At 38.6% G+C, this 23,727-nt stretch overlaps 1 protein-coding gene and 2 long non-coding RNA genes across 43 annotated transcripts in view; 2 read left to right on the forward strand and 1 right to left on the reverse strand.

Moving 5' to 3' along the window:
* CACNA1C (calcium voltage-gated channel subunit alpha1 C) overlaps nt 1-23,727 on the forward strand; it is a gene marked incomplete at its 5' end in the record, with an annotated part of 525,599 nt that overhangs the window by 458,660 nt on the left and 43,212 nt on the right. For 27 of the 32 annotated variants that reach the window (XM_081926667.1, XM_081926694.1, XM_081926689.1 and 24 more), the window contains one exon: nt 20,793-20,825. The exons of the other annotated variants lie outside the window; for them this stretch is intronic. In XM_081926667.1, coding sequence (XP_081782793.1) covers nt 20,793-20,825 — 33 coding nt within the window. The remainder of the gene's footprint in view (nt 1-20,792; nt 20,826-23,727) is intronic. 32 annotated transcript variants of the gene reach the window in all.
* LOC309378848 overlaps nt 1-23,727 on the reverse strand; it is a 118,642-nt gene that overhangs the window by 41,614 nt on the left and 53,301 nt on the right. Inside the window, exon 4 of one of the 10 annotated variants that reach the window (XR_014172190.1) lies at nt 5,015-5,382. The exons of the other annotated variants lie outside the window; for them this stretch is intronic. This is a non-coding gene — a long non-coding RNA (uncharacterized lncRNA). Of the gene's footprint in view, nt 1-5,014; nt 5,383-23,727 lie in introns of those variants that run through there. 10 annotated transcript variants of the gene reach the window in all.
* LOC309378925 lies at nt 15,164-17,947 on the forward strand. Its single transcript, XR_014172298.1, has 2 exons — nt 15,164-16,481; nt 17,036-17,947. It is a non-coding gene; the product is annotated as an uncharacterized lncRNA (long non-coding RNA).

Here is a 23,727-nt window from a genome sequence, read left to right on the forward strand (position 1 = left end):
ATGTGTGCACAAGCCTTAAAAGGATCATTGAGCTTGTGTGTGGATGCATACACCCAAGTGCCTAAATATCTTGGCATGTATCTCTGCTTGCTTAAGAGATGGAAATGCATGTGTATGCATGCTATGTGCATGTTGACTAGCATGTTTCTGTGATTGTGCTTGGCAGTGCCAAGGTGTGAACACATGGGACCACTCCTAAGGCTACCTTAACATAACACTGTCCCCATAATCACAAAATTCCACTGAAATCACTGCAGTGACACGATTATTTCAACACTAGGTTATGATGTACTATTTTTCAAGGTGTAGTTCTCTGAGTAAACCGTAGCACTCACTAGAGGGTGTGCCATCTTAATTGCACCTCTCAGAACTTTAGTGATACATGTCTTTAATAACTGGACACATCAGACATCTCAGTTTAACAATCTTGTATTTTAATTTTAATTTTTGCATTAAAAGCCATGGCATATTTTCTACCAAATCCATTTTTAAAATGGCTTGCTTTCAAGCCTGCCTCATTTATTATTATTTTTCAGGGGCTTGCATACAAAATTTACAGTCTGATCCTATTCACCCTTATTTGGGTGTCCCAATGAACCCACTGGGAGTTCCTTCCAAGTAAGCGTATACAAGATCACACTGTTACGTCTCCTCAGCATTAGCAAGAATTGTACAACTACATACCTCAGTGTTCTTGTATGTTGTACAACTACGTGCCCAAACGTTCCTTGACATTTAGCCCTTGGTTTGCTGGTTTCATTTTACTATCCTGCATCTGATCACATACAGCCACTTCTTCAAGTTTCTAACCAGTTTTTGTATCTGTTCACTGCCTTCAAATGTTGATAATGATCAAGAGATTGACAGAAAACAGCATAAAAACTGCTAGTAAACAAAAGCTAGCCCCAAATACAAATATTGTTTTACAGCCAAAATATGCTGTTGCTGCCCTGCATCATAATTCTAATTCCCCCTAAATAAAATCTGGAAGGAAGTCTGGCCTTCTGTCAAAAAACAAACATATATTCACCAGCCTACCCCTCATGCACAAATACCCTCTCTTTTTTTAATGAGAGGCATATGCAAGTCTATGTATTCATAGTTGAGACCATCCCTAAAACTATCTATGTATGAGTCATAAGTATGCTTCTCTGCAGTTTTTACCCTCTATGCCTCTACACCAGGTGTAAGCTTTTCAAAATTCCATTGTAAATGCCCAGATTCCCACTGTGAAACCTCTGCCTATTCATAGTAAAAATTCCCAATCTTAATAAATGCAACAAATATGTTTCAAAAACCTATGGAGATAAACATATATAACTAAGAATTATAGGTGTTAACTATGGATACAGCATGACCTTAACTTGCTCCACTTTGGTCTCCCATTTTCCATAGAACAGGAGAATCTTTACTCTTTTTCAATCATTTTTGAGAAGCTGATCTCATGTGGGTAAACAGTGCAGCAGTGAAATACTTAGTCCTGTACATTTCCATTTGAAAGCCTTAATAATATGAACCTTTGTTCTTTTGAATGCAACTGCTGAGACAATGTTATAAAAAGTGAAAAATGAGACTTGAAATATGTTCTTCAAAAAGGGACTTGGTCATAGGGGTTGAAAACAACTTACTGTTTGATACATACATGATGGTACTTGTTTCTTCTAGCCCATAATGTAACTTAATAAATCAGTATCCCTCCTTGTATGGCAGAAGGATTTCATTACTCTTAAAAAAAAAAAAGTAGAAGAATAATTTGATGTGTGATATTTACCTGTATGACTAGTGTAACAGGAAAAGACAGATGGTCTTCAGAATACTAACAGAATATGCACCTCCCCCTGGAATTCAATAAAAAGTCCAGCCAATAGATCTCTAGTCTTTAATAAACCTTAACCCTGTTATCATCCTTCATATATATATATATATATATATATATATATATATATATATATAGGCTGTCTGAACCCTCGCTTTCCATAGATGCCAGTCTTAAAGCATTTCTGGGATGTATGGGGCAAAACAAGTACCGCTGCTCTTTGTTTGCATATAATAGGTACACACAAAGCTGTGTAGATATTTTAAGGATTTTGTGTCCCTATATTCACATAGGTATATTTTTTTATTTATTTTACAAAAATTATATACTGTTTATTGTCATAAAACCTCTAGAATGTATACAAGAAATATTAACATTATCTATAAAAACAGTTACAAACAATTAAAAACATTTTAAAAGAATTAAAATTAACAGTAAACAAGGTATGGGTGCAATTATATTCCCTGAAAAGCAACTGAGAGTTCTTTCATCTATGCATGGCTAGCAATGTTTGTCTGTGTGTCTATGTCCTAACAAGGAGTTTCAAAGGGTATTTCTTATATATAATACTTACAAGCACATCAGGAGACTGAGGCTTTGAGCATTTGGGTCCTAATCTCAAACCTTTGTCCATGTTTACTATGAAAGTGTTTGCATGTATGAGTGTGCCTGTGTGTACTGAAAGGAATGACGGAAGGGGATACAAAGTGTTGTTTCAGTGAAGTATTTCATAGAATCATAGAACTGTAGAGTTGGAAGTGACCCTGAGGGTCTTCAAGTCCAACACCCTGCCATGCAGGAATCTCAACTAAAGCATCCATGACAGATGGCCATCCAAATTCTGCCTTAAAACCTCCAGTGAAGGAGAGTCCACAACCTCCTGATGGACTCTGTTCCACTGTCAAACAGCTCTTACTGTCATAAAGTTCTTCCTGATGTGTAGTTGGGAATTTCCTTTCTTGTAACTTGAATCCATTGATTCAAGTCCTACTCTCTGGAACAGGAGAAAATAAGCTTACTTCATCTTCCATGTGATGGCCCTTTAGTTATCTGAAGATGGATATCATATCTGAAAAATAATATTTAGGACCCAGATACTGAACTGTAAAAGTTTAACTTGAATAATTGTTAAATTGTTATAGTTTCCATGAATAGAATACTAGAATAATAATAATAGGGTAATGATAGAAGAAGAGGATATATGTGTATATAACACTCCCCAAATTTCTTATTTGGGCTCTGGACATGCCCATTCAGACATTTCTTAGAGACAAGCCTTGCCCAACATTCAGAAAATTCCACAAGCTCTCCTTTTGCTCCTAGAAAATCATGTACCTTTATATGATTCCAAAAAGTAGGTGTTTTCAAATGCTCAGACCTCTTGAAGAATCAGCTTGCTGATTTAATGTTTATGACTGGGTCAGTTCAGAGATTCCAAAATACCTCCATGTAATGCACTCTAACCTTTCTCATCCCTAGAAAAAGTGTTTTACCAGGGCAACCCACAAATATAGCTGCAGTTTCCCAAGTGATTCTTGTGATGACAAAAGCTGACAAACTTACTTTCACAGTCATGGAAATCACTTCCAGGAAACTACAGCTGAATTTGTAGGATGGGGACATTGCATGGAGAATTTTTTAGATTTTTAAAAAAATGGCTTCTTAGAATATTCTGAAGCCAAAAGCAGTAAGAACTGTGATACAAGCATACTGTTTAGGGCCTTTCTCTAGTCCTATCTTCAAATGAGTGGGGGGGGGGGTTATCCTTTGAGCCTTAGCAAAAGGTGCTGGGCCAGGCAAATAGGTATCCTCCCATTTTGGAGAATCTCCATTTTAACTCCAACAGGCTCCATGCAAATGGCATGCCTCCTGTTCACATTCCTTGGAATATTCCAGTTTCCCTTTTATCCTCAGTGGTGCACTTTCTTTTTAACTCTGTTCCTCCCTTTCTTCATTCCCAACTTTTATGCTCTTCCCAACTCTTCACCTTTGTCCTTCTAGCCAGGCCAAACCTCTTACCAGCTAGTTTTCACAAAATTAAAATGTGACTGAAAGCAGATAGCTATGGTTTCACTTTAGCAAAGGCAAATTGTCAGTCAAGAGCTGGAGGATGGCCCTGTGTGTAAAAATGTCAAAATCTTAATGATTCTCAAACCTCTGTTTAGTGGGATTCTGGCTACAATGCTACTTGGAAGTAGGGTCCATTGAACTCAATGGAATATGCTTCCATTCAAATCACTTCAGGATTGACAGATTCGTCAATCTGTTTGAAGGCTGTTTGAAACTTTACCCTGTTACTGCAGGTACAATCCTTGACCCACCTACCGAAGAGTATTTCTAGAGTAATTGCATTGACTGAACTGAAGCTTGTTTTGCTAGTCCAGTGTAAGTGGATTGAGGATTGTGATCTAAAATAAGCCCCGCCCTTGCAATGAAACAAAGATGGGTGGAAGGACGGCATGCACATAGCCTTGGCCTTTGTTTCAAATTCTGTGTCCATCTCTGTTGCTGTTTTGGTCTGTTTGCCTCTTTGTTGCTCTCTGTCTGATCTTCTAAACTTTCCAGTCATTTGCTGTTCTGCTGATATTGGAAACAAATCTTTGTTTTGTGCATACATGCAATTATTTTAGGACTGCAATGTTCCACAAGCAACAACTTGGAACATGGAAATGTTTTAAAAGGTGTTTTTTCCACTCTTCCAAGATTAGTATGTGGACAGTGAAGTCCTCCAATATACAGCTAGCAAAGGGCAGGAAAAATGTGACCAGCTTTTTTATTTCTTTATAACTTTTTTTTTACATCCTACATTATCCCACTCTTAAGTGTCACCATTGTAATGGTTGTTATATATTTCTGATATTTACCAATATTTGTGTTGGTGTATGCATGTTCAGTTTTTATACTGATAACTGTTTATTGGGGAAATTGTTCAGTGTTGCTGTTTTTTCAAAACAACTGGAGCTATGTGCATTTTGTATACACACTGTTCAAGCACAAATATTTATATTAAGTGCAAAATTCAACATGCTGAGAATCTTGCTTTTAATTTTTTCAAGTCAACTTTCTAACCTTTTAGGGCTTGCAAATGTGTGAGCCTTACCTAGCAACATACCTGGGAGATCTGAGTGAGACTTTCAGTGATCCATGAGTGGGGCAGTCAGTACCCTCTATAGCTGTTTGCCTCACTCCATGGCCATTCAATTATACAAAATAAAAGATGAAAATTTGCTTCTTTCATAACTTATACTGAATTGCAGAATTCAGATTTTTATTTTAGACAAAAATAATATTTTTAGTAAAAGTGAATGCATAACTCTGAAAGATAAATCACTGAAGTGAAGTTTCCCCCACTAACTATAAAATGATTTGGTTTGACACACTAAGGATCTAGCATCTGATCAACTCATTTTGTAATTCAGAATGAGGGACTTGCCACATTAGACTCTTTAAGTCACTATTATTTAATTAACAAACATTAGGTCTGGTTTTCATATGGTGAAGCCATGAGGTGGCTCTTTCCTGTCATGGTGAACCTTTATTCTAATCTTCCTCCAGCATTTTAAAATCTGATAATTATTATTATTGTTATTATTACATTAATCATGTATGTAGATCTACTGTATTGCATTAGCACCATTTCCTCAAGACCTGGAATTGCAGACTTTATAGTAGGAGGGCACTTTAGAAAAAGAAAGCTTTGGCTTATGAAAAAGAAAGCTTTGGCTGAGGTGGCTTTAAACTGTAATATACTGTATATATTTATAAGAATGCGATATTTGGTTCTTAGCATCTCCACCTAGCTAGTAAACCAAACCAGCCCTATTTTTAAATCTTTGACAGTTCTAGTTAATGACAATTCTAAATCTAAATGCACTTCAATATAAGAATGTGTGTGCAAATAAGGGCTGACATGTGGTTTGGGAGTTCACATTTCCTCTGTGGAGGAAATCTTATTTATTCTAAACTGTTGGTGATAATAATAATAATAATTAGGCACTTATCTGAACAGAAAGTGAAATTTCTTGAGCAGATTACAAAGTTGTGCTTGGAGTATAACTTTAGATACAGTTATTCTTTGGTACAGATCACTGTATTTAACATTTTACTTTCAAGAATCTTAAGAAACAGACATGACTCTTGAAGAGTGCACCCATAGTTTCTTTAAAAATAATATAAATTGCAGCTTAAAGTATTCTAGTATTTAGGTATTAAACATGTAAATAATATGTTTCAAGAACATGGTTGCAGGCTTTTTTCAGTTTTTGTTTTGTATAGTAGAAAGAAGAGGAGGATATTAGACAGTATCATGTCTACAGCATATTCATGTGGAGTCATTTTGTAATAAAAATGGGACCTTAAGGGGGAGGGTTGTAATAACTATTTTAATTCACATTTGTTAAAATTAACAATTACCTCATTCCAGGAAAGTATTCTATAAGCAAATTAAAGATGATTTTTTTAAGGACATAAAGTAAATCATATTGGCTTCCCTGTAGACTCTTCCCCACATTATGGTTGCAAAATAATGGTTAGCACTATGCAACAGCAAACGCAGTGTCCTTATCAAATGTGTATAATGAAATTTTTATTTTATAGAAATTGCTTGCCTACATTATTACCACCAAGCATATTCAATATATTTCAGTTTTAGCAAGCAGCCTGAGAGGTACGGTACTTAGATTTTGAACCTGTCCATCGCTACAAGGGTTGATATTCTTGAAAACACAAGTAAAATCAGACGTCTAAGAGACTTTTCCTTTGTTACATACAGCTAAAGTTAGGCCACAGTATGCAACTGGATTACTCTAGAGTAGATATTAGCAGTTTCAATTTATTATTTATTAAATTTATACCCCACTCTTCCTCCCATATGAGCCCAAGGCGGGGGGGGGGGGAGTGGTAAAACAAGAGACATTAAAAGCAATTTCAGTGCAGATGCAGACTGGGAAATATATCAACTTAAAAGCCTTGTTGAGAGAGGAGGGTCTTCAGTTGACACCAAAAAGACAACAGATAGTACTTGTCTAATATTTAAATAATGGGAATGACAAATTGAAGGTGCCACAACACTAAAGGCCCAACTCCTATAATGTATGGCACAGAATCCCTGATAAGATGATGCCTGCAGGAGGATCTCAACAGCAAAGTACAATGATCAGTTGGCTATATAAGGGATATGACAATCTTTCAAGTAACCTGGTCCAAAGGGCAGCTCCATATAGAGGACATTGTAATAATCCAGACTGGAGGTGACCAGTACATGGATGACAATGCTCAGCATAACAGCAAATAATATTTTCTTTAAAATTAACAGAAGCTGTTGCATGGTTTACATTGAACATTTCAACTATAAATTGACTTAGATTCAGAGGCCCAACTGTAGTTTTCACATGACATATTTTTGTATTTAGGACCTTGCTTAAGAAAAGAACTGTAACAGCTTTATATATCCATATTATCTAGAGAAGAATGTTTCCACTAGACACAAATCTGTTAAACTGTTATACCAGTTTAATGACATCATAACCATGCCATTCAAGCTTTAGATATGTATGCATGAGAAAGTCACAAATATGCTGATATATGGGTTTTTCACATAATATGTGCAAATGCATATACCTTGTGAATAATGGAATGACTTGTAGAAGGAAACATGTTACTTAAAAATTGGCATAATCTAGAAAAGCCCGCAAATAGAATGGGTAGCAAGAATGCAGCTTCTAACTCATTCAGTGGGATAAGCAGAGGCGATATTAGCACTGAGTTGTACACTCAGTGTTTGGACAATTTAAGCATGTTCCCCCCACTTTACCTGAAATTTATATCAAGAAAACAATTTTGCTGCAATACTGAAAAAAGAATATTTTTTAGTAATATAAATGAATTAAAATTTGGTAATATTAATACACGTTTACATCCTGTTTTGTTTTGTTTTTTAAGATTTGTAACCAATGAAAACAATGAAGAAAAACGTTCTCCCCACAAAATTTAAATAGAAAAATATTTAAAACCATTTAAAGATATTTCACAGGTCTGATACTTAACCTTTTTATGAAATACTTCAGTATCCAATTTAGAAGTGATGTACAGGAGAAAATAATATTACAGTATGTTAACTATTGAGCAATTTGTGGAACACTCAGTCTGGTGGAATGCTCTATCGCAAAAGACCAGGGCCCTGCAGGATTTGACATCTTTTCACAGAGCCTGCAAGACAGAGCTGTTCCACCAGGCCTTTGGTCCTGTTCCAGTCTGACCCCCCCTTTTTTTTCAAGACCTTGTATGTAAGGGGCCCCTCTAACCCTTCTCACCAGCTCATATGAGACCAGCACAAATAGCTGGGTCTGGTGAACACTTAATGTTCCCACCCCATAGTTATAGTTATAATTCGTGGGTTGCCATCGGATTTTATTCTGATTTTAAGCTGTATTTCAACTGATTGTTTGATCTTATGTTTTAATGTATTATATATTTGATGTTAGCCACCCTGAACCCGGTCTTGGCCGGGGAGGGCGGAATATAAATAATTTTTTATTATTATTAGTGCTAAAAATATGAAAGATTTTTAAAAAATCTCTAAGCTGTTGCTATAATGCATAACTCCATTCAGTCATTTTGATATGGAACAACATTCCAGCTTCTGATATAGTTAAGGTACTATGCTAGTATTTAAAGTAGCTGATTAAGGCTGCAATCTTATATCCACTTACTCTTGGTAGCAAGGAAAAACTGGTATAAAAGGAAAATTCCTGGAAGCCAAGATCCAAGTTTGGGGCAAGTACTCTTTGGTGAGAGAACCCCAGCAGATATTTAAAATCACTAAATATGCGGCAAAGTGTGGAAATATAGGTTGTTAGACCTTTAAAATATGTCCTTGTGAGCTCCAAAACTTCCATCTTCCCCATCATACAAAAAGACCACATGTTTAATAAGTTTCAAATGGTTTACTTACAAACCCTCCAAAGGGTACATTCATGTGCTTTTTCATACATCCTTCAGAAAAAGTTGCACAGGCAGTAAAACTTGGCTTAGTTACACTTGTATAGTTCCAAAATTATTGGTATAGGAACACAAGAATGGCTCATGAGAGCCATGCAATCTGAGCTGCCGTAACCAGCTCAAAACCTCTTCACGTGTTGAGCTTCTCTGATAGACTGAGAGAACAAAGGCTTGATTACCCAGTCCTCCCCAGGTGAACTAAGCATGGCATGACAACTTACTGTATGGTCTTAACCCCTTCATGCATTAATTAGACTTAAGCATGTTTGTTTTATGAGGCTGGTTATCCCACACTTACCTGGGAGTAAGACCCACTAGATTCATAAAGACTTCTGAGTGGATATGTGTAAGATTACACTGTTAGTTATATCAAGAACTATGGTTTAACCAGTTTGTGGATCAATATTGCCTGACCCTAAACAGATAGAAAATACATTGTCTTGAAGCAAGAAAATGATTTGAAGGGAATGTGGCGGCTCCTGGTTTTGAAGGGTCCATGGACAGTGCACACTCCCTGGGGGCACCTCCCTTAGGGAGTCTACATCTACACTGCCATTATCATCAGCTCCTACAGCTCCTCTTTCTCAGCACTGCTACTACCAACTTGAAGTAGAGAGCCAATGAACAAACAGGTCATGCCATTTTCTGTTCCTCCATTTCACCACCGCTGCTGCCTAGACTCAAGCAGGAGGCAGGTGAACAAGCAAGCAGTGGTGAAGAGGAGAAGCAATTGTTTCTCAATGGGGCCCCTGCTGAGTTGCAGGCCCTGGAAAACTATGCAGCACTTAATTTCTATGTCTATTATGCTCTTGGTTGTAAAAGTAAAACATGGTCAATATGACCTGAGAAAAGAGAAAGGACACATGAAACATAGAGACAGGGGATTCAATGCAATTCTATATTGTTTATGTGCAGAAAAATAATTCCTTCCCATTATAATGCCCAATAGTGAAGGACAAACCATCCAGGAGTTGAAAGAACTTTTGTCCCTATCATAATAGTGGCCCCAATTGCAATTACCGGTATTTATTTATGTCATAAATAATCATTATTAGTAGTATTTATTTGTCGTGTTTTACACCAAAGTGTTTCAAAGCAACTTACATAATAAAAATAGAAATAACAAAAAACATCAAAACCAAATATAAAAAAACAACAACTATAGTGTCAAGCATGCTTTCTGGGGAGAGCATTCTGCAAGCAGAGAGCCGCTGCTGAAAATAATTTCAGTTACACTTAGGGAACAAAATCATTCAACAATTTTGACATTTAACACCCATCCCCACCACCACAAGCTGCTTTTTCACCTGTGGAGAAAAGATGAAAAACCGCTTGGGGGGTAAATGACCTTCAGCAAAAATGGCTGGAGGAGAAAAGGTTAAGTAGTCATTCTCACACACAGTACTATTCCTCTTTGCAGTATCCTGCAGCTGCTTTTTATTTAAATAAAAAACCAGGAGGCCATTACATCTGCCATGCACTGCCAGCTTGGACCTGAATCATATCCTAATTAAATAAGCAGTAAAAAGACACAGAAAATGAATTAAAAGTTAGGTGTACTACTTTTCAAATAAAAATTAACTGGCAGCAAATTATTTCTTCCTGCCTACCCACATATTTGAACTGAAGCATTTAACAGTGCAACAACTCTGCTACTTGGGGGGCATCTAATCAGCCTTCATGTATAGTTTCTTTTGGATATATAGTTCACTTTCAGACTCAATAAATACTAGGAAGAAAGGTCTTGAGCATATTCAATATTTCAGCTAATCACTGTGTATTTTTGACTTTGGGCTTTTATCACTAAATGCTGTGTATTGAAAACAGTGTACCTCAAGGTAGACTGAATAAAAATCTGATTGATACATGGTCGAATCCTGGCCTTATTAAATCATATGAAGCAGCCTTATGGATAGGAAGCTGCCTTATACTAAGGCAGACCAACTGTCCATCTAGCTCAGTATTGTTGACACTGACTGGCAGGAGCTCTCCAGGGGTTTAGGCAGGAGTCTTTCCAGACCATACCTGGGAATGCTTCACTTAACATGCAAATAATGTGAACTGCTATAAAGCCTTCCCTAAAAGTCCTTCCCAAAAAGGACCTATAAGTTGTAATACACTAGGAAACTTACCTAGCATATCTGAACCTTGGAAGCTGTGCTAATGTGAAGTACAGTGGTACCTCGGGTTACAGATGCTTCAGATTACAGACTTTGCTAACCCAGAAATAGTACCTCAGGTTAAGAACTTTGCTTCAGGATAAGAACAGAAATTGTGCGGTGGCGGTGCAGCGGCAGTGGAAGACCCCATTAGCTAAAGTGGTGCTTCAGGATAAGAGCAGTTTCAGGTTAAGAACGGACCTCCAGAACAAATTAAGTTCTTAACCCAAGGTACCACTGTACTGAAATATGTCTACCAAGTAGCTAAAGACACTAATTGGAACCCAATGTCCATCCAAATAAACAGAAGAATCATAGTTTGTCTCTTCTTCCTAAGCATATAAACATTGTCTTACCAGGTCAGTCCAGCATACTCTAACAATTGCCAGTCAGATGCACCAAGAAGCTCTCAAATAAGGCATCATGGAAATAGTCATAACCTGATAGTCATTCATAGCACTGGTTAATAAGATCCTGAATACAGTAATTCAGTTTTTACCTATCATGGCTAATGGCCTTCAGAAGAAACCTGGTCTATGTTTCAGTTATCTCCCATTCTGATTACTGCAGTCATATTTCAGCTAGTCTTTCATTGTTTCACCTTGGTACACTTCCATTCATCCAGCATGCTCTTCTCTGAAACAAATCCACCCTTTGTCCCGTATGCCCCTTATGCCTGGAACTGCCTCCCACAATGCCTCTATTATATCTCCTCCCATATTTCCTTCAGGCCGCTCATCAAATTAATATTTTTCTCTGAAGCAACCCCTTACTCTCCATATACTATTATAATTAAGCTGAAGTATGTATAATTGAAAGAATGGCATATACTTTTCCTGTTAGTTTTACTTCTGTTTCCCTCCTCTCACACTGATGTTTCTCTTGTATTTGTTTTCAGATTTTAAGCCCCTTAGGCCAAGGATTTGTCAAATATATATTTTTGTCATATGCCATGCACAGATAGTACATATAAGCAATTATAATGGCTATGAATTTACCAGTCCTCCATGAATTTATCTAATCCTCTTATGAAGCTATATAAACTAAAGGCCATTGTTTTATGATGAACAATCATCATCATTAGTTAACTATGTGGTTTTCTCTGTTTTTAACCTATTGCCAGAAAACTGAACTAGATGACTCTGGAGTCTAGTAATTTCAGAAAGAAGCATGAATATATCTTCAATCACTTGTCATATCTCCCCACTCCATTCCAGCCTGCCTAGATATGTTTGTTGAAATGGGGTGACCAGAGCAGCACACTGTATTCTTAAGTGGAAATATAATAAGGTTTCTATAATGGCATTGTGATACCTGCTATTTTATTTTCATCTCTTTAGTAATAATTCCTAATCATGATTTTTCCTTAAGTGAATTTTCTACTATGGTCTCAAGAGATCTTTTCACCTCATCAAAACTCAAGGTATGAATGATTTCATTACTGCTTGTAATATGTGATTCTTTCTGTTGAGTGATAGGCCAAGCTTTTCGTAAGCATCTGCAAAGATATTTAGGATGATCAAAAAAACCAAAGTGCTGCACCAACAAGTACAAAATAACCCATTTGCAACGCCACAAATCCAACTCAATGGTGTAACGTTGGAAAACGTCAATCCTCCTACCTAGGCAGTTATCTTTCCACAAGGGCCAACATTGATGCTGAAATCCAGCATCGCCTGAGCTCTGCGAGTGTGGCTTTCTCCTGATTGAAGTGCAGAGTGTTTGAGGACCGAGACATTCACAGGGAAACCAAAATGCTTGTTTACAAAGCTATTGTACTAGAAAGAAAGAAAGAAAGAAAGAAAGAAAGAAAGAAAGAAAGAAAGAAAGAAAGAAAGAAAGAAAGAAAGAAAGATTCTTTCTAGGAAATTCTATGCAGATATCAGAGTCAAGTATTACTACACAAAGGGGGTATTATATTCCATTAGTATTTCTGTGCTATGTGTATGCTGCCCTCAAAAACATTCCCAACTATTAACAAATAATTACCAGGTCAATTAAGATAGTAGGCTTAAATTCTTAAACAATGGAAGATAGCTACTTGAAATAAAAGCAGTATCTTCTAATAAGTTAAAGTCCTGCTACTACACTCTTCCCATCACCAAATACTCGTCCCTGACCACATGTCAAGAAATGGACATATCTCTCAACACCATAACTCTGCAATCCAAGGATGGTTGGGCAATATCAACATTGTCGTTTATCAGCAGCTAAATACTGATATATCACGATGTCTGGAATGTATCTCGGCTGCTTCTTCCTCCCCAATAACCCAAATCAACAGGGCTGGCCCAAGACATTTTGGTACCTCAAAAATGGCACTACCACCCCAAGTTGTAAGTAGTAAGTGAAGATCTACATTGCAAACAGTGTCAGAGGATCAAATCAACCTGATGGTTGATGTGGGAAGTAAAGCCCATCACAGGGGAGAAAGGGACCAACTCTGGGCTGGTGGAGCCCAGGAGAGCCCAGAAGGCAGCCCCTGCCATTTCCTCCCTAGGGATGGGAGAAGACCAGCAGTGCCTATTTGCTGAGTTTACAGTGGAGGCAGAATTGAGGCAGAGGGCTGCTGAGGAGGCAGCAGGACCAGCTGCCAAGGAATACACCACAGCTGTCGCTGCCACCACAGAAGCAACAGCAGGTGGCGATGCATTCCTGTGAGGCTGGATTTGCTTCCACTGTGGCTCCTGCCTGAGGCAGTTGCCTCACTCTGCTTCATGGGTGGACTAGCCCTGCAAATCAGTATGTGACATTGTTGGAAATCATTTGCATAAACAAATTAAAGTATTTGACTTTTCATTATAATTGCCAGCACTTGGAATGGTAAGATTCACTGTAAATATATGCTAGTTCATATACTCAAATGATGTTTGAAACCATTCATTCTATGTCCATTTCTGTGAATTTTAGGAAGTTTTAAAAACAACAACTGCCGAACTACTTAGCATTATTCCTACGTGCAGTGCTTTTTTTCAGCTGGAGCACGCCAGAGCACAGTTCCAGCACCTCTCAGATGGGTTGGCGCTGTTTCTTCCCTTTACATACTTCTGAGAAGCCCAAAGCGAACATTTCAAGTCAAAACAGAAGCTGGCCAGCCATGTGCAAGTCTATACTTTGTTTTAGATCTATGACTCCACCTAGCTCCTGATGAATTCTGGCACCTGTTTTTCTTGTGCAGCTTCCTAAAATGCATAGAAATGAACATATGGCATTCAACAAACCTGTACTCAGAGTAGACCAACTGAAATTAATGGACCTAGTGCAGCCATGTTTCTTAATTTCAATGGGTGTCCTCTATGTTAGTTGAATACCACTCATAGAGTGGATTGTTTCAAACCTAATTGTGTGTATAGGTATATATGGATTCATGGTCAAAATAGCATGAGAAATGTTACTTTATGAGTGTTTTGATGTTTGTATAATATGTGGAATCCACACACCCCTACCTCAATGAGGACCCGTGCATGGAAACAAGTACTTAGCAAACAGCCCCTGACAACTACAACATGTCATCCAGAGGGCTGATCATCACTGCCAATCAGAACAAAAAGGGGAAACAAAGCACAGGATTCATCCCTTCTCCTCTTTCGAGATCAGGGCTGTTGGTAGAATCCTAATCCAGGCTGTTGCATACACATACAGTTAGACTGGAGCTCTTGTACATATGACCAACCTATTACATACTACATTGTCTGCTATAACTAGAGAACTATCTGTTCTAATAAAAAGGGTTTAATTAGGCATTGCTAATGACAGAAATAACATTTTAGCTTACTGCAAATATAACCCCCTGGAATTGGTTGTATGTCAAGGCCAATCCTCATGTCAAATTTAAATGGTGAACTATTGACAGACTTGCATTCACAGTGCAGTGGGCACATTTGATTCCTTGAGCATTTATACTGGTATGTTTGCTGTTATTCATCTTTCATGCCATTTTTTATTGTGTTTATTTCTTGGCCTTTATTTGTTTATTTTTCTCTATCTCCTCCCTTAACTGTAGGGATTCTGCTCTTCTTCCTCTATAAATAGCAATTCACAGTCAAGATCCGTTCAGTAATCTTGACTAATACTGCAAATATATACCAATTACATGGAGATATTGATTTAAGCCATTTTGATTCTGATGTATGTTTTGCTGAAATTGCAAGGCACAGCTTTACATCCATTTATCAGACTTTAATTAAGAACATAAGAGTTTTCTGGATCAAGCCAATGGCCCATCTAGGCCAGCATTCTTTTCTCCCCCATGGCCAACCCACAAGCAGAACCTGAGCGCAAGAGCACCCTCCCCTCCTGTGGTTTCTAGAAACTGATTACTGCTTCCAACCGTGGAGACTTCCAACCATGGAAGCAGAGCTAGTAGCCACTGGTAATCTTATCCTTCATGGATTTGTCCAGTCTCCCTTTAAAGCTATCCAAGTTGGTGCTCATCACTACCTCCTATGGTAGTGAGTTCCATAGTTTAACTATGCACTGCATGAATCTTCCAATATTCAGTTTCACTGGATGTTCATGAGTTCTGGTATTATGAGAAGTGGAGAAAAAAACACTTCTCTATCCACTTTCTCCATGCCATGCCTATTTTTATAAACTTCCATCATGTCACCTCTTACTCACCTTTTCTCTGAACTAAAAGTCTCAAATGCTGCAACCTTTCCTCATAGGGGAGTTCTCCATTCCCCTTGATCATATTGGTTGCCCATTGCTGAACTTTCTCCAACTCTGTAATATCCTTTTTTGGTGAGGAGACCACTACTGTACACAAAATTCCAAATGGGATTGCATCATAGATATGTATACCTTAGGATGTTAGCAGTTTAATTCTGAATTCTCTTCCTAATGATCCCTGGCATGGAGTTTCCTTTTTTCACAGTTGCCACACATTGGGTCAACCTCTTCATCAAGCTATCCACTTGGATGCCAAGGTCTCATTCCTGGTCAGTCACCACCAGTTCAGATCCCATGGGAATATATGTGGAATTAATATTTATTTTGTGCTGCCATACATCACTTTACATTTGTTTACATTGAATTGCATTTGTCATTTTGCCTCCTATTCGCTCAGTTTGGAAAGGTCTTTTTGGAGCTCTTCATAATCTCTTTTTGTTTGAATGACCCTGAATAATTTTTTAGCATCAGGTCTGCTCACTCTTAACTCTAGATTATTTATGCACAAGTTAAAAAGTGCATGTCCCAGTACAGATCCTCGGAGAACATCTTCTACATCTTTCTATTCAGAGAACTATCCATTTATTATTCTCTGTTCCCTACAACTTAACCAATTTCTAATCTGCATAAGGACCTCTCCTCTTATTACATATTACTTATTACTTAGGAGTCAGAAAGTTTTTTGAAACTCCATCACTATATTACATCAACCAGATCACCTCAATCTATATGCTTGCTGGCATATTCTGCCTTGTGGATCTTTTGGCTACATAAGGATCCACACTCAACTTTGAATTTTGGAAATAGAATGAATGTTGATATAATATTCCTATTCTGTTGGTTCTTGTAGTTCGAGAACCCGACCCCCGCAATGTGGAATGAATACACAAGGACACGTGATATAAGGTTAATGGGCAAGAAAAGGCCACAACTTTATTGATTACAGCAGTGAAAAGGTATTGGCTTGGGCATTGGATGTCTAAAACAAGGAGGGTTTATTCACCAGTAGGTGGAGCTTGTTGATGCTAATCCAACTATAGGCTCACCCCTGATGTCACCGAGAGTCGTGCCATGGCCTCCCGCCAAGCAGGCATCGGACAAAATACACGACTGCCAGATTCCTTTAATACCCAAAAATTGAAGGCATAGGCGATGGCCACACCTAGCACTTCGACACACCCGCGACGGGACGACGGAGAGTGAGGCCGAGGAGGGGCTGGCGCCGCAGCATTTAGGCTGCTGTAAACGCCTCCTCGGAGGCACCTGGTTGGGTGCCTGCCGATGGGCGTGGGTGCCAGCCAGGTGAGTGGGGGAGCCAGGGGGCTAACACCCCCTGCTAGGGGCGGAGCTCGGGCTCCCGCCCACAAACACTCCCCTCTCTTCCAGGGAGGAGAGTCTTTCTCATCTAGAACTTATCTAGGGTTTGGTTTTTGTCCTTACTTGCATGGTTGATATAAGGACATTGCCAAAGGGCCTGTTCCATATTAAAATCGGGCAGCTGACTCCTGATGCCATGGTTAAAGAAAAGGCAAATGATAGCCCTTGATGGATCAGAACCAGGGTTCAGCTCTTAACAAGTATATGACACAAAAATCTGACTCAGCATTAGAATTTAAGACATAAGGCAGGTGCTTTTGCAGCTGGTTTACCTGTGCAGGTAACTTCTTGTTTAAGTGGTATTGAATGCACAGCTAAACGCAGAAGTCCCATAGGTTAATAATTCTTTTTCTGTTACTTCACACTGAGTGCCCTCTTCCTATGATACACCGCTCGCACAAATAAGATGGCTACAATAGTGTCAGCACTGACTGTTAGTTACATAATCAGAACTCCAGACATAATCATATTAGGGCCTCTACAAGTGTAGCATCATAATTAGACTTAGAGAGTCAAGACACTGATGGTCAACTGGCTACAGGAAGACTTAGTGTTTCTGGACTTACAGCATCTAGAGTTTAAGAATCAAAATTCACAATAGTTACAAAGGCTATAGAAAAAAGTCTGAAAGCAACAAGAGGAAGCAGAACTGAAACAGGGAACAAGATACCTTTTAGCCCAAAACCCTGTTGGATATATGTATGCCCGATGAGAAACTACCCTCCCATCAAACCTTATGTCCTGGGGTAATCAATAAAATAAGGTACAAATTATATACCACTTTCTAATAACTGACTTCCAGAAAAAGTAAGTCCTGGATCAGGTTGGGACCTAGAATGGGATGGTGGGTTTCCATTTGTTTTTATTCTGGATTGAAGCTTGTCACATCCACACCATACATTAAAAGCACATGCTCTCCCCCCCCCCCCATAAAAACCTAGGAGTTATGGTTTACATCCTACAGAGTTACAATTCCTAGCACTCTAATAAACTGCAGTTCCCAGGATTTGGGAGGGAGAGTGATGTGATTTGAATGTATGGTGTGGATGTGATCCACAGTGAGATTCTAACCAGAGAACTGAAATTATATATTTGCGGCAGCAGTGGTAGGTGCTGAAGGTTAGGTGACCATGGTGTTTATCTCCAACCAGGAGAAAATGCAATAACCTACAAATTAATTGGTGGAAATTACTATGCTTGACAAATGGGTCTCCTGAGATCAGTGCTTGAATTCCAGCCTTGACAATATCAGATATGTTTATGTTTGCAAACATTTCAGGAAATGGCCTCATTGACTTTTCTCCTGTACACTTGAACTGATGTCTGTCATATTGTGTTCTGTCAGAGGCAAGGATATTGGTCAGCATGAACCTCAAGTGAAGGTATTTTCACTTATAAGTCCAACTTCAACACTCTCATCAGCAGATGCACAACGTGCAGCCTTTCAATATACAGCCTTTCAATATTATACTACTGTATTTATTAGTGCTAAGAAATCCTTAACAATTTTCACAAATTCATTCTGTTCACTATAAAAGATGGCTGGTACAGTTTTGAGATATTACTTTTATCTATTCATGCCCCATTGCGGGGAGGACACAATTTTGTACTGCTTGTATAATACAGAAAAACTTTGAGATGTGCATTTTGCAGATCATACACAGAAGAACTCGTGTGATTGATTCTTCAGGCATTATGAATATATGATGGAAAGGTTTGTTCTCCCTTTCTTGACATGAATGTAATGAACTTAATATTACAAATAAAATAGCAAATATCACAATGCCTTTATAGAGATCTGAGGCGCATCCCCATTTAGGATACTAAACATTTGCAACTGTTGTCTCATCACAAAAAAGATGTGAAGAAACGGAAGATGCACAAAAGGATTTGAAGAGGTGGTAATGGTATGAATGTTTTGTTTTTTAAAGGATCAGACAAATTAATGGAGGATAAATTTAACAATGGCAATTAGCAATGATAATTTCAGAGGCAATATACTTTTTACTACCAGATGCTAGAGGCAAACAGCAGGAATGGCTACAATCACCATGCCTTACTTGTGAATTTCCCAGACACTTCTGACTGGCATATATTCTGAATTTAAATATTTTTCCAGTTATGCATGGTATTGCTAAAGTGTATTACATCATCCTGTTTAATTTTAGAAACTAGAAGAAAATACTGAAATTCAGAATACACACACACAATAAATGCTATGAAGTTATGAAAAATAAAGTTAAATAAAATATTAGCAATAATGGTCAAAGGACATACATATCAGAAAGAGAAAAAGATATGAAAAAGTGTGTTATAACAATATTTTAATAATCTTAAAACTTTTGCTGAAATCATAAGCTGCTAGAAGCAGAATCCAAGAAACAGATACCTATCACTAATTGAGGTAATTTTTTCAAAGTTCAGCACATCCCCTCCCCTTTTCAAAAAAGTAGAAATAATTTACTTGTATGGTGTATGCTTTAACCATAAATGCAATGTCTGTTTAAAATAGTACACAATGCAAACGTGTGAAATAGTCTTTGAGTTTTCCTTATAGCATGAACAGCCTGTAAGAATTCCAGAATGTAGTCAGCAGTAACACAAGAGCCAATGCCCTTGCATGGCATATGCTGTAGTGCAATTGAGGGAAAATGGATTTGGAATAGTGCTTTTGCAAGTGTGGCTGAAACATGGATCATATCAGCCACAAACCAGATGCCATAAATGTCATTTGTGGCTTCCCTGCAATTCACTACTTGGTTAATGTCAGTAGCCAGTATTGAGCTGATGGAGATCTGGTCAGGAAGTAGTATGATAAAATTAATTTGTTTTTTTACCACCCTGTATCTGCATTGGATTAGCATTCCATCAGCAGAAAACAGCTGCTATATATAAATGTCTACTTTCAGTTTTAGCATTTGGTTAAAGCATGCAAAGGATTGACTCGTGGTACAGCCAGACTTATAAAAACATCTGGTTAAATTTCTGTCTCTGTGTTTCTGAAGCAGAACCAGACTCAACAGCATGCATAGAACTTCAGGTTCCATTCCTAGTGTCTCAAATTAAATATTTAATAAGTACTAGTTCAGAAAAGACCTGGCTGAGGCCATGGGAGTGCCTAAAAGACAGAGTAGAAGCAATTCTACCCTTGGCTGGTCACTGGCCTGTCTGTTTAAGACATTTCCATTGTTTCCCTAAAAGTCTGTTTAAATGTATACTTTCTTGTTGCAGCATGGTTTAAGATGTTAACCAACTCTTTTTAGTACTGGAAATACCAGTACTGAATATGAACTGAGTAATAAAGAATAATTTTAAAAGTTGCAATCCTAGCTGTGGGATACTGAGGAGAAAAATGGTGCCACTTACTCTAGAGTAGTATTATTTATATTACTGAACTATTCCAAGTAAATAATTCCAGACTTGCAGTCTGAAGCTACCAGACCTCTTCTCAGTAGATCACAACTTTTTTTTTCTATTGGTCTATAAGCCAACTGATGCAGATTCATACCCTCCATACATTTGGTATGAAAGTGCATTTTGTTGCATTGGCAGTGGGGGGGGCATAATTTCCTTCACCCAGGTTGAATTGGATCCATTACATTCTAGAAAATCAGCATAGTCTCTCTATTGTGCCGTCCTATCTCCCCCTCCCCATTACTCTCCTCCATTGCTGTGGTGTTCTGTTATTCCTGTGTTATCCAAGACATAGCCTATTGGGCCTCTTCGCTGGAGACTTATTACAGTTTATCTCTGTCTGCCTTTCTTTAAAGCCAGCTGAACATACCCAATGCTCTTCCTCTATGGTAAGATCTAACAGAACCCTGCCCCCCTCCCCAGCTGCTTCTGTGACACACTTCTTAATCTCCTAATACACACCCTATTCTCTCTACCCTGACCATCTAGGTTTCTGTCTCAAAGCTTAGCCTAGTTATCTCTGCATGAAGCCACCATGTTGTGTTTCTGTTTGTTGAGTCTGGTGTTCACATGAGCTGTTGTTTATGCTGCACATGATGTGTATTTATTGGGCATCTTTGAGCTTTCCTTTAGTCAAGTTAACTGTTGTCCTACGTTCTAATGAATAATTACCAAGAGAGAATTAGAATCCTTTTCAGATTTTCTGTTTGTTAAGTCATGAGCTCTTTGATGCAATGGAATTGATTTGCAAAATGAATTGAAACTATGAACAAGTTCCACATTGTTATTTTTGTGTGTGAAAATTACCTATACAATGAACAAATAGCACAAATAGAATAAGGTGTGGCAAAGAGAAAGGCACTGTGCAAGAGTCCAGTCCTGAGTGCCTGATAACATTCTTCAAGCATCTAACCTATCCAGGCTTGAAGTCATTCAGCAACAACCCTCTAGCTCCTGTCATGTAGCCCTGTTCCTGCTATCCACGGAAACGCCGTTTACCTTCCCGCCGGAGCAGTACCTATTTATCTACTCGCAGTTCGTGCTTTCGAACTGCTAGGCTGGCAGGAGCAGGGACCAAGCAACGGGAGCTCATCCTGTTGCAGGGATTCGAACCGCCAACCTTCTGATTGGCAAGCCCTAGGCTCTGTGGTTTAACCCACAGCACCACCCGCACCCCATTGGCATAAATTTCCTCACTTCTTGGTGAAGCTGGGAATAATGGGACTTTGAGGAAGGGATTGGTAACTCTTAAGAAATAATGGAATTCCTTCCTTCTCTCAGTCCAAATTTCATAATGCTCATTGGGTTTACTCCACAAATACAGAGTCTTTCCCCTTGGCCTCTATTTTCTTAATTCTGCAAGTAGAATATGTTGAGCAAAACAAGCCAACAGTGTTGTTTAGGGCACCCCCTTGGAATCTCAGCTGAATTGTCTGCCCTTGAACAACAAATATTCCCCTCTCCCACTGGCTGTAACAGAAGTGTTTTCATGCAGAATCAACTCTAGAAAGTGTCAAAACTAACTACTGTTATGCAGGCCACAAGCCTACTGAAAACAAATGCTGTCAAGGCCAAATGGACTTGACAGTAAAGCATGAATTATGGTTATAGCATCTTAACAATACCTTATTTTAATAGAAAAGGTTGCAGGTATTTTATGTAAACTAAATTATTCAAAGAGAGAACTTTGTTCTATGTCTTGGGTGTGGGTGTACACACACACACACACACACACACACACACACACACCAAAAGTGCTAATTTTGAGCTCTTAACAGGAAATCAAAGGGGTCTGTTCTCTCCTGGTATACACAGTGGTGAGTAAGATCAGATTGGGGTGTGTGTGTTTTTGGGGGGTGATCTGCACTGTTTCCTGGTTATGTACTTCTTCATTATTTGGCATCAAATTCTTCGCTCTGCAGCAGTGGAAGAGAATGTGGGCACAATATGTACTCAGAAGGGGAAATGTTATTTCCTCCCACAGCATCAGGCTGTGCTTCCACAAGCACATCTAGTAGAAGAGCAGAAGAGTTTCTTAGGGCACTAAAGGAAACAACCCTTTGTTGTTCTACTTAGCATGATTTGGGAGCTTCGTTTCCCACCACACCCACCAGCAGTCTGCCTGGCAGGGAGTCTTCTCACAAAAGCCAAGGCAAACTAGTTGATCCCACTTGTTCAGGAAACTCTTGCCTTGGCATAACATAAGTGCAGAACAAGGAATGTTCAAGCTAGTCACATTCCCCTTGGGGAATTGGGTGGGGGAGATGAATACTGAGGGATAAGGCAGGAGCTGTGAGAACAGAAAAGGCCAGTTAGGGGGGGGGATATCTAATTTAAACTCTAGGGACTGTTAAACAGTAGCAGTCAGGCTAAATAACTGCTTTATCAGAGCAAGGCACAGGCTATGGGAAATACCTAGGGGTCATGAGAAATATAACTGAGAACAGTGAGAACAGTGAGCATGTAGTACAAAGCTATTTTTTAAAAAAATCAAGAAGTGGGAAGATCATCAGATCCTGAAGAAATCATTCTAGCTTAGCTTGGTTTTGCAGGCCTATTTGAAAGGGATTCCCCATTCAGAAGGAAACTTTGGAATTGCTGTTGTTCCTCAAATAACATGAATTAAGTATATATTGGGTAAAGTTTCAGTAAACCTTGGCATCTTTAAGGTTAACATTTTTCCTGCAGAGGAGAAAATTCATGGGAAAACACATGTGGATATTATATTGCTTTCCAGTATAATTCATGCATCTGCTCTCATGAGTATTTCTTCAAGGAATATAAATTTCATCAGAATTGACCATTAAACCCCTCATCTCAACTTAGCACTGTCTGCATCTTGCTATTTTGCTGTTGCTTACAACTGAAGACTGATCAGCTACCTCCTTTTTTGGTGGGCTGCTTTCTTCTCCTACTACTTCCATGGGGTCTGTCACAAGGGAAGCAAAGTAAAGCACACTGTTCTGCAGATGTTGTGCCGGCTGGGCCGTAGCAATTAGGTTTCCGTTAACTGCATGCTCAGCTCCAAGCTTCATAAATATCCTTCAGTGAGCATGAAAAAGTCCTTGCAGAAACCTGAAGACGCATCTCTGTATGCTGGCCAAAGAATGTTCCCACAAGACCAGGTGGTCTTCAGATAGCCATTTTTCTTTCTTCTGGCCAAGTGGAACAGAACACTAATGAGGAGCAAAGGCCATGGCTGTGTATGCACCCATTTAAATCAGTGAGAAAATTGAACATAGGTTGAACATGAGTGCTCAGGAGAGCCACAGGGCATGCACCACAAGGCGG

This window comes from Podarcis melisellensis, assembly GCF_964234715.1.
Source record: "Podarcis melisellensis genome assembly, chromosome: 10".
Lineage (NCBI taxonomy): Eukaryota > Metazoa > Chordata > Lepidosauria > Squamata > Lacertidae > Podarcis > Podarcis melisellensis.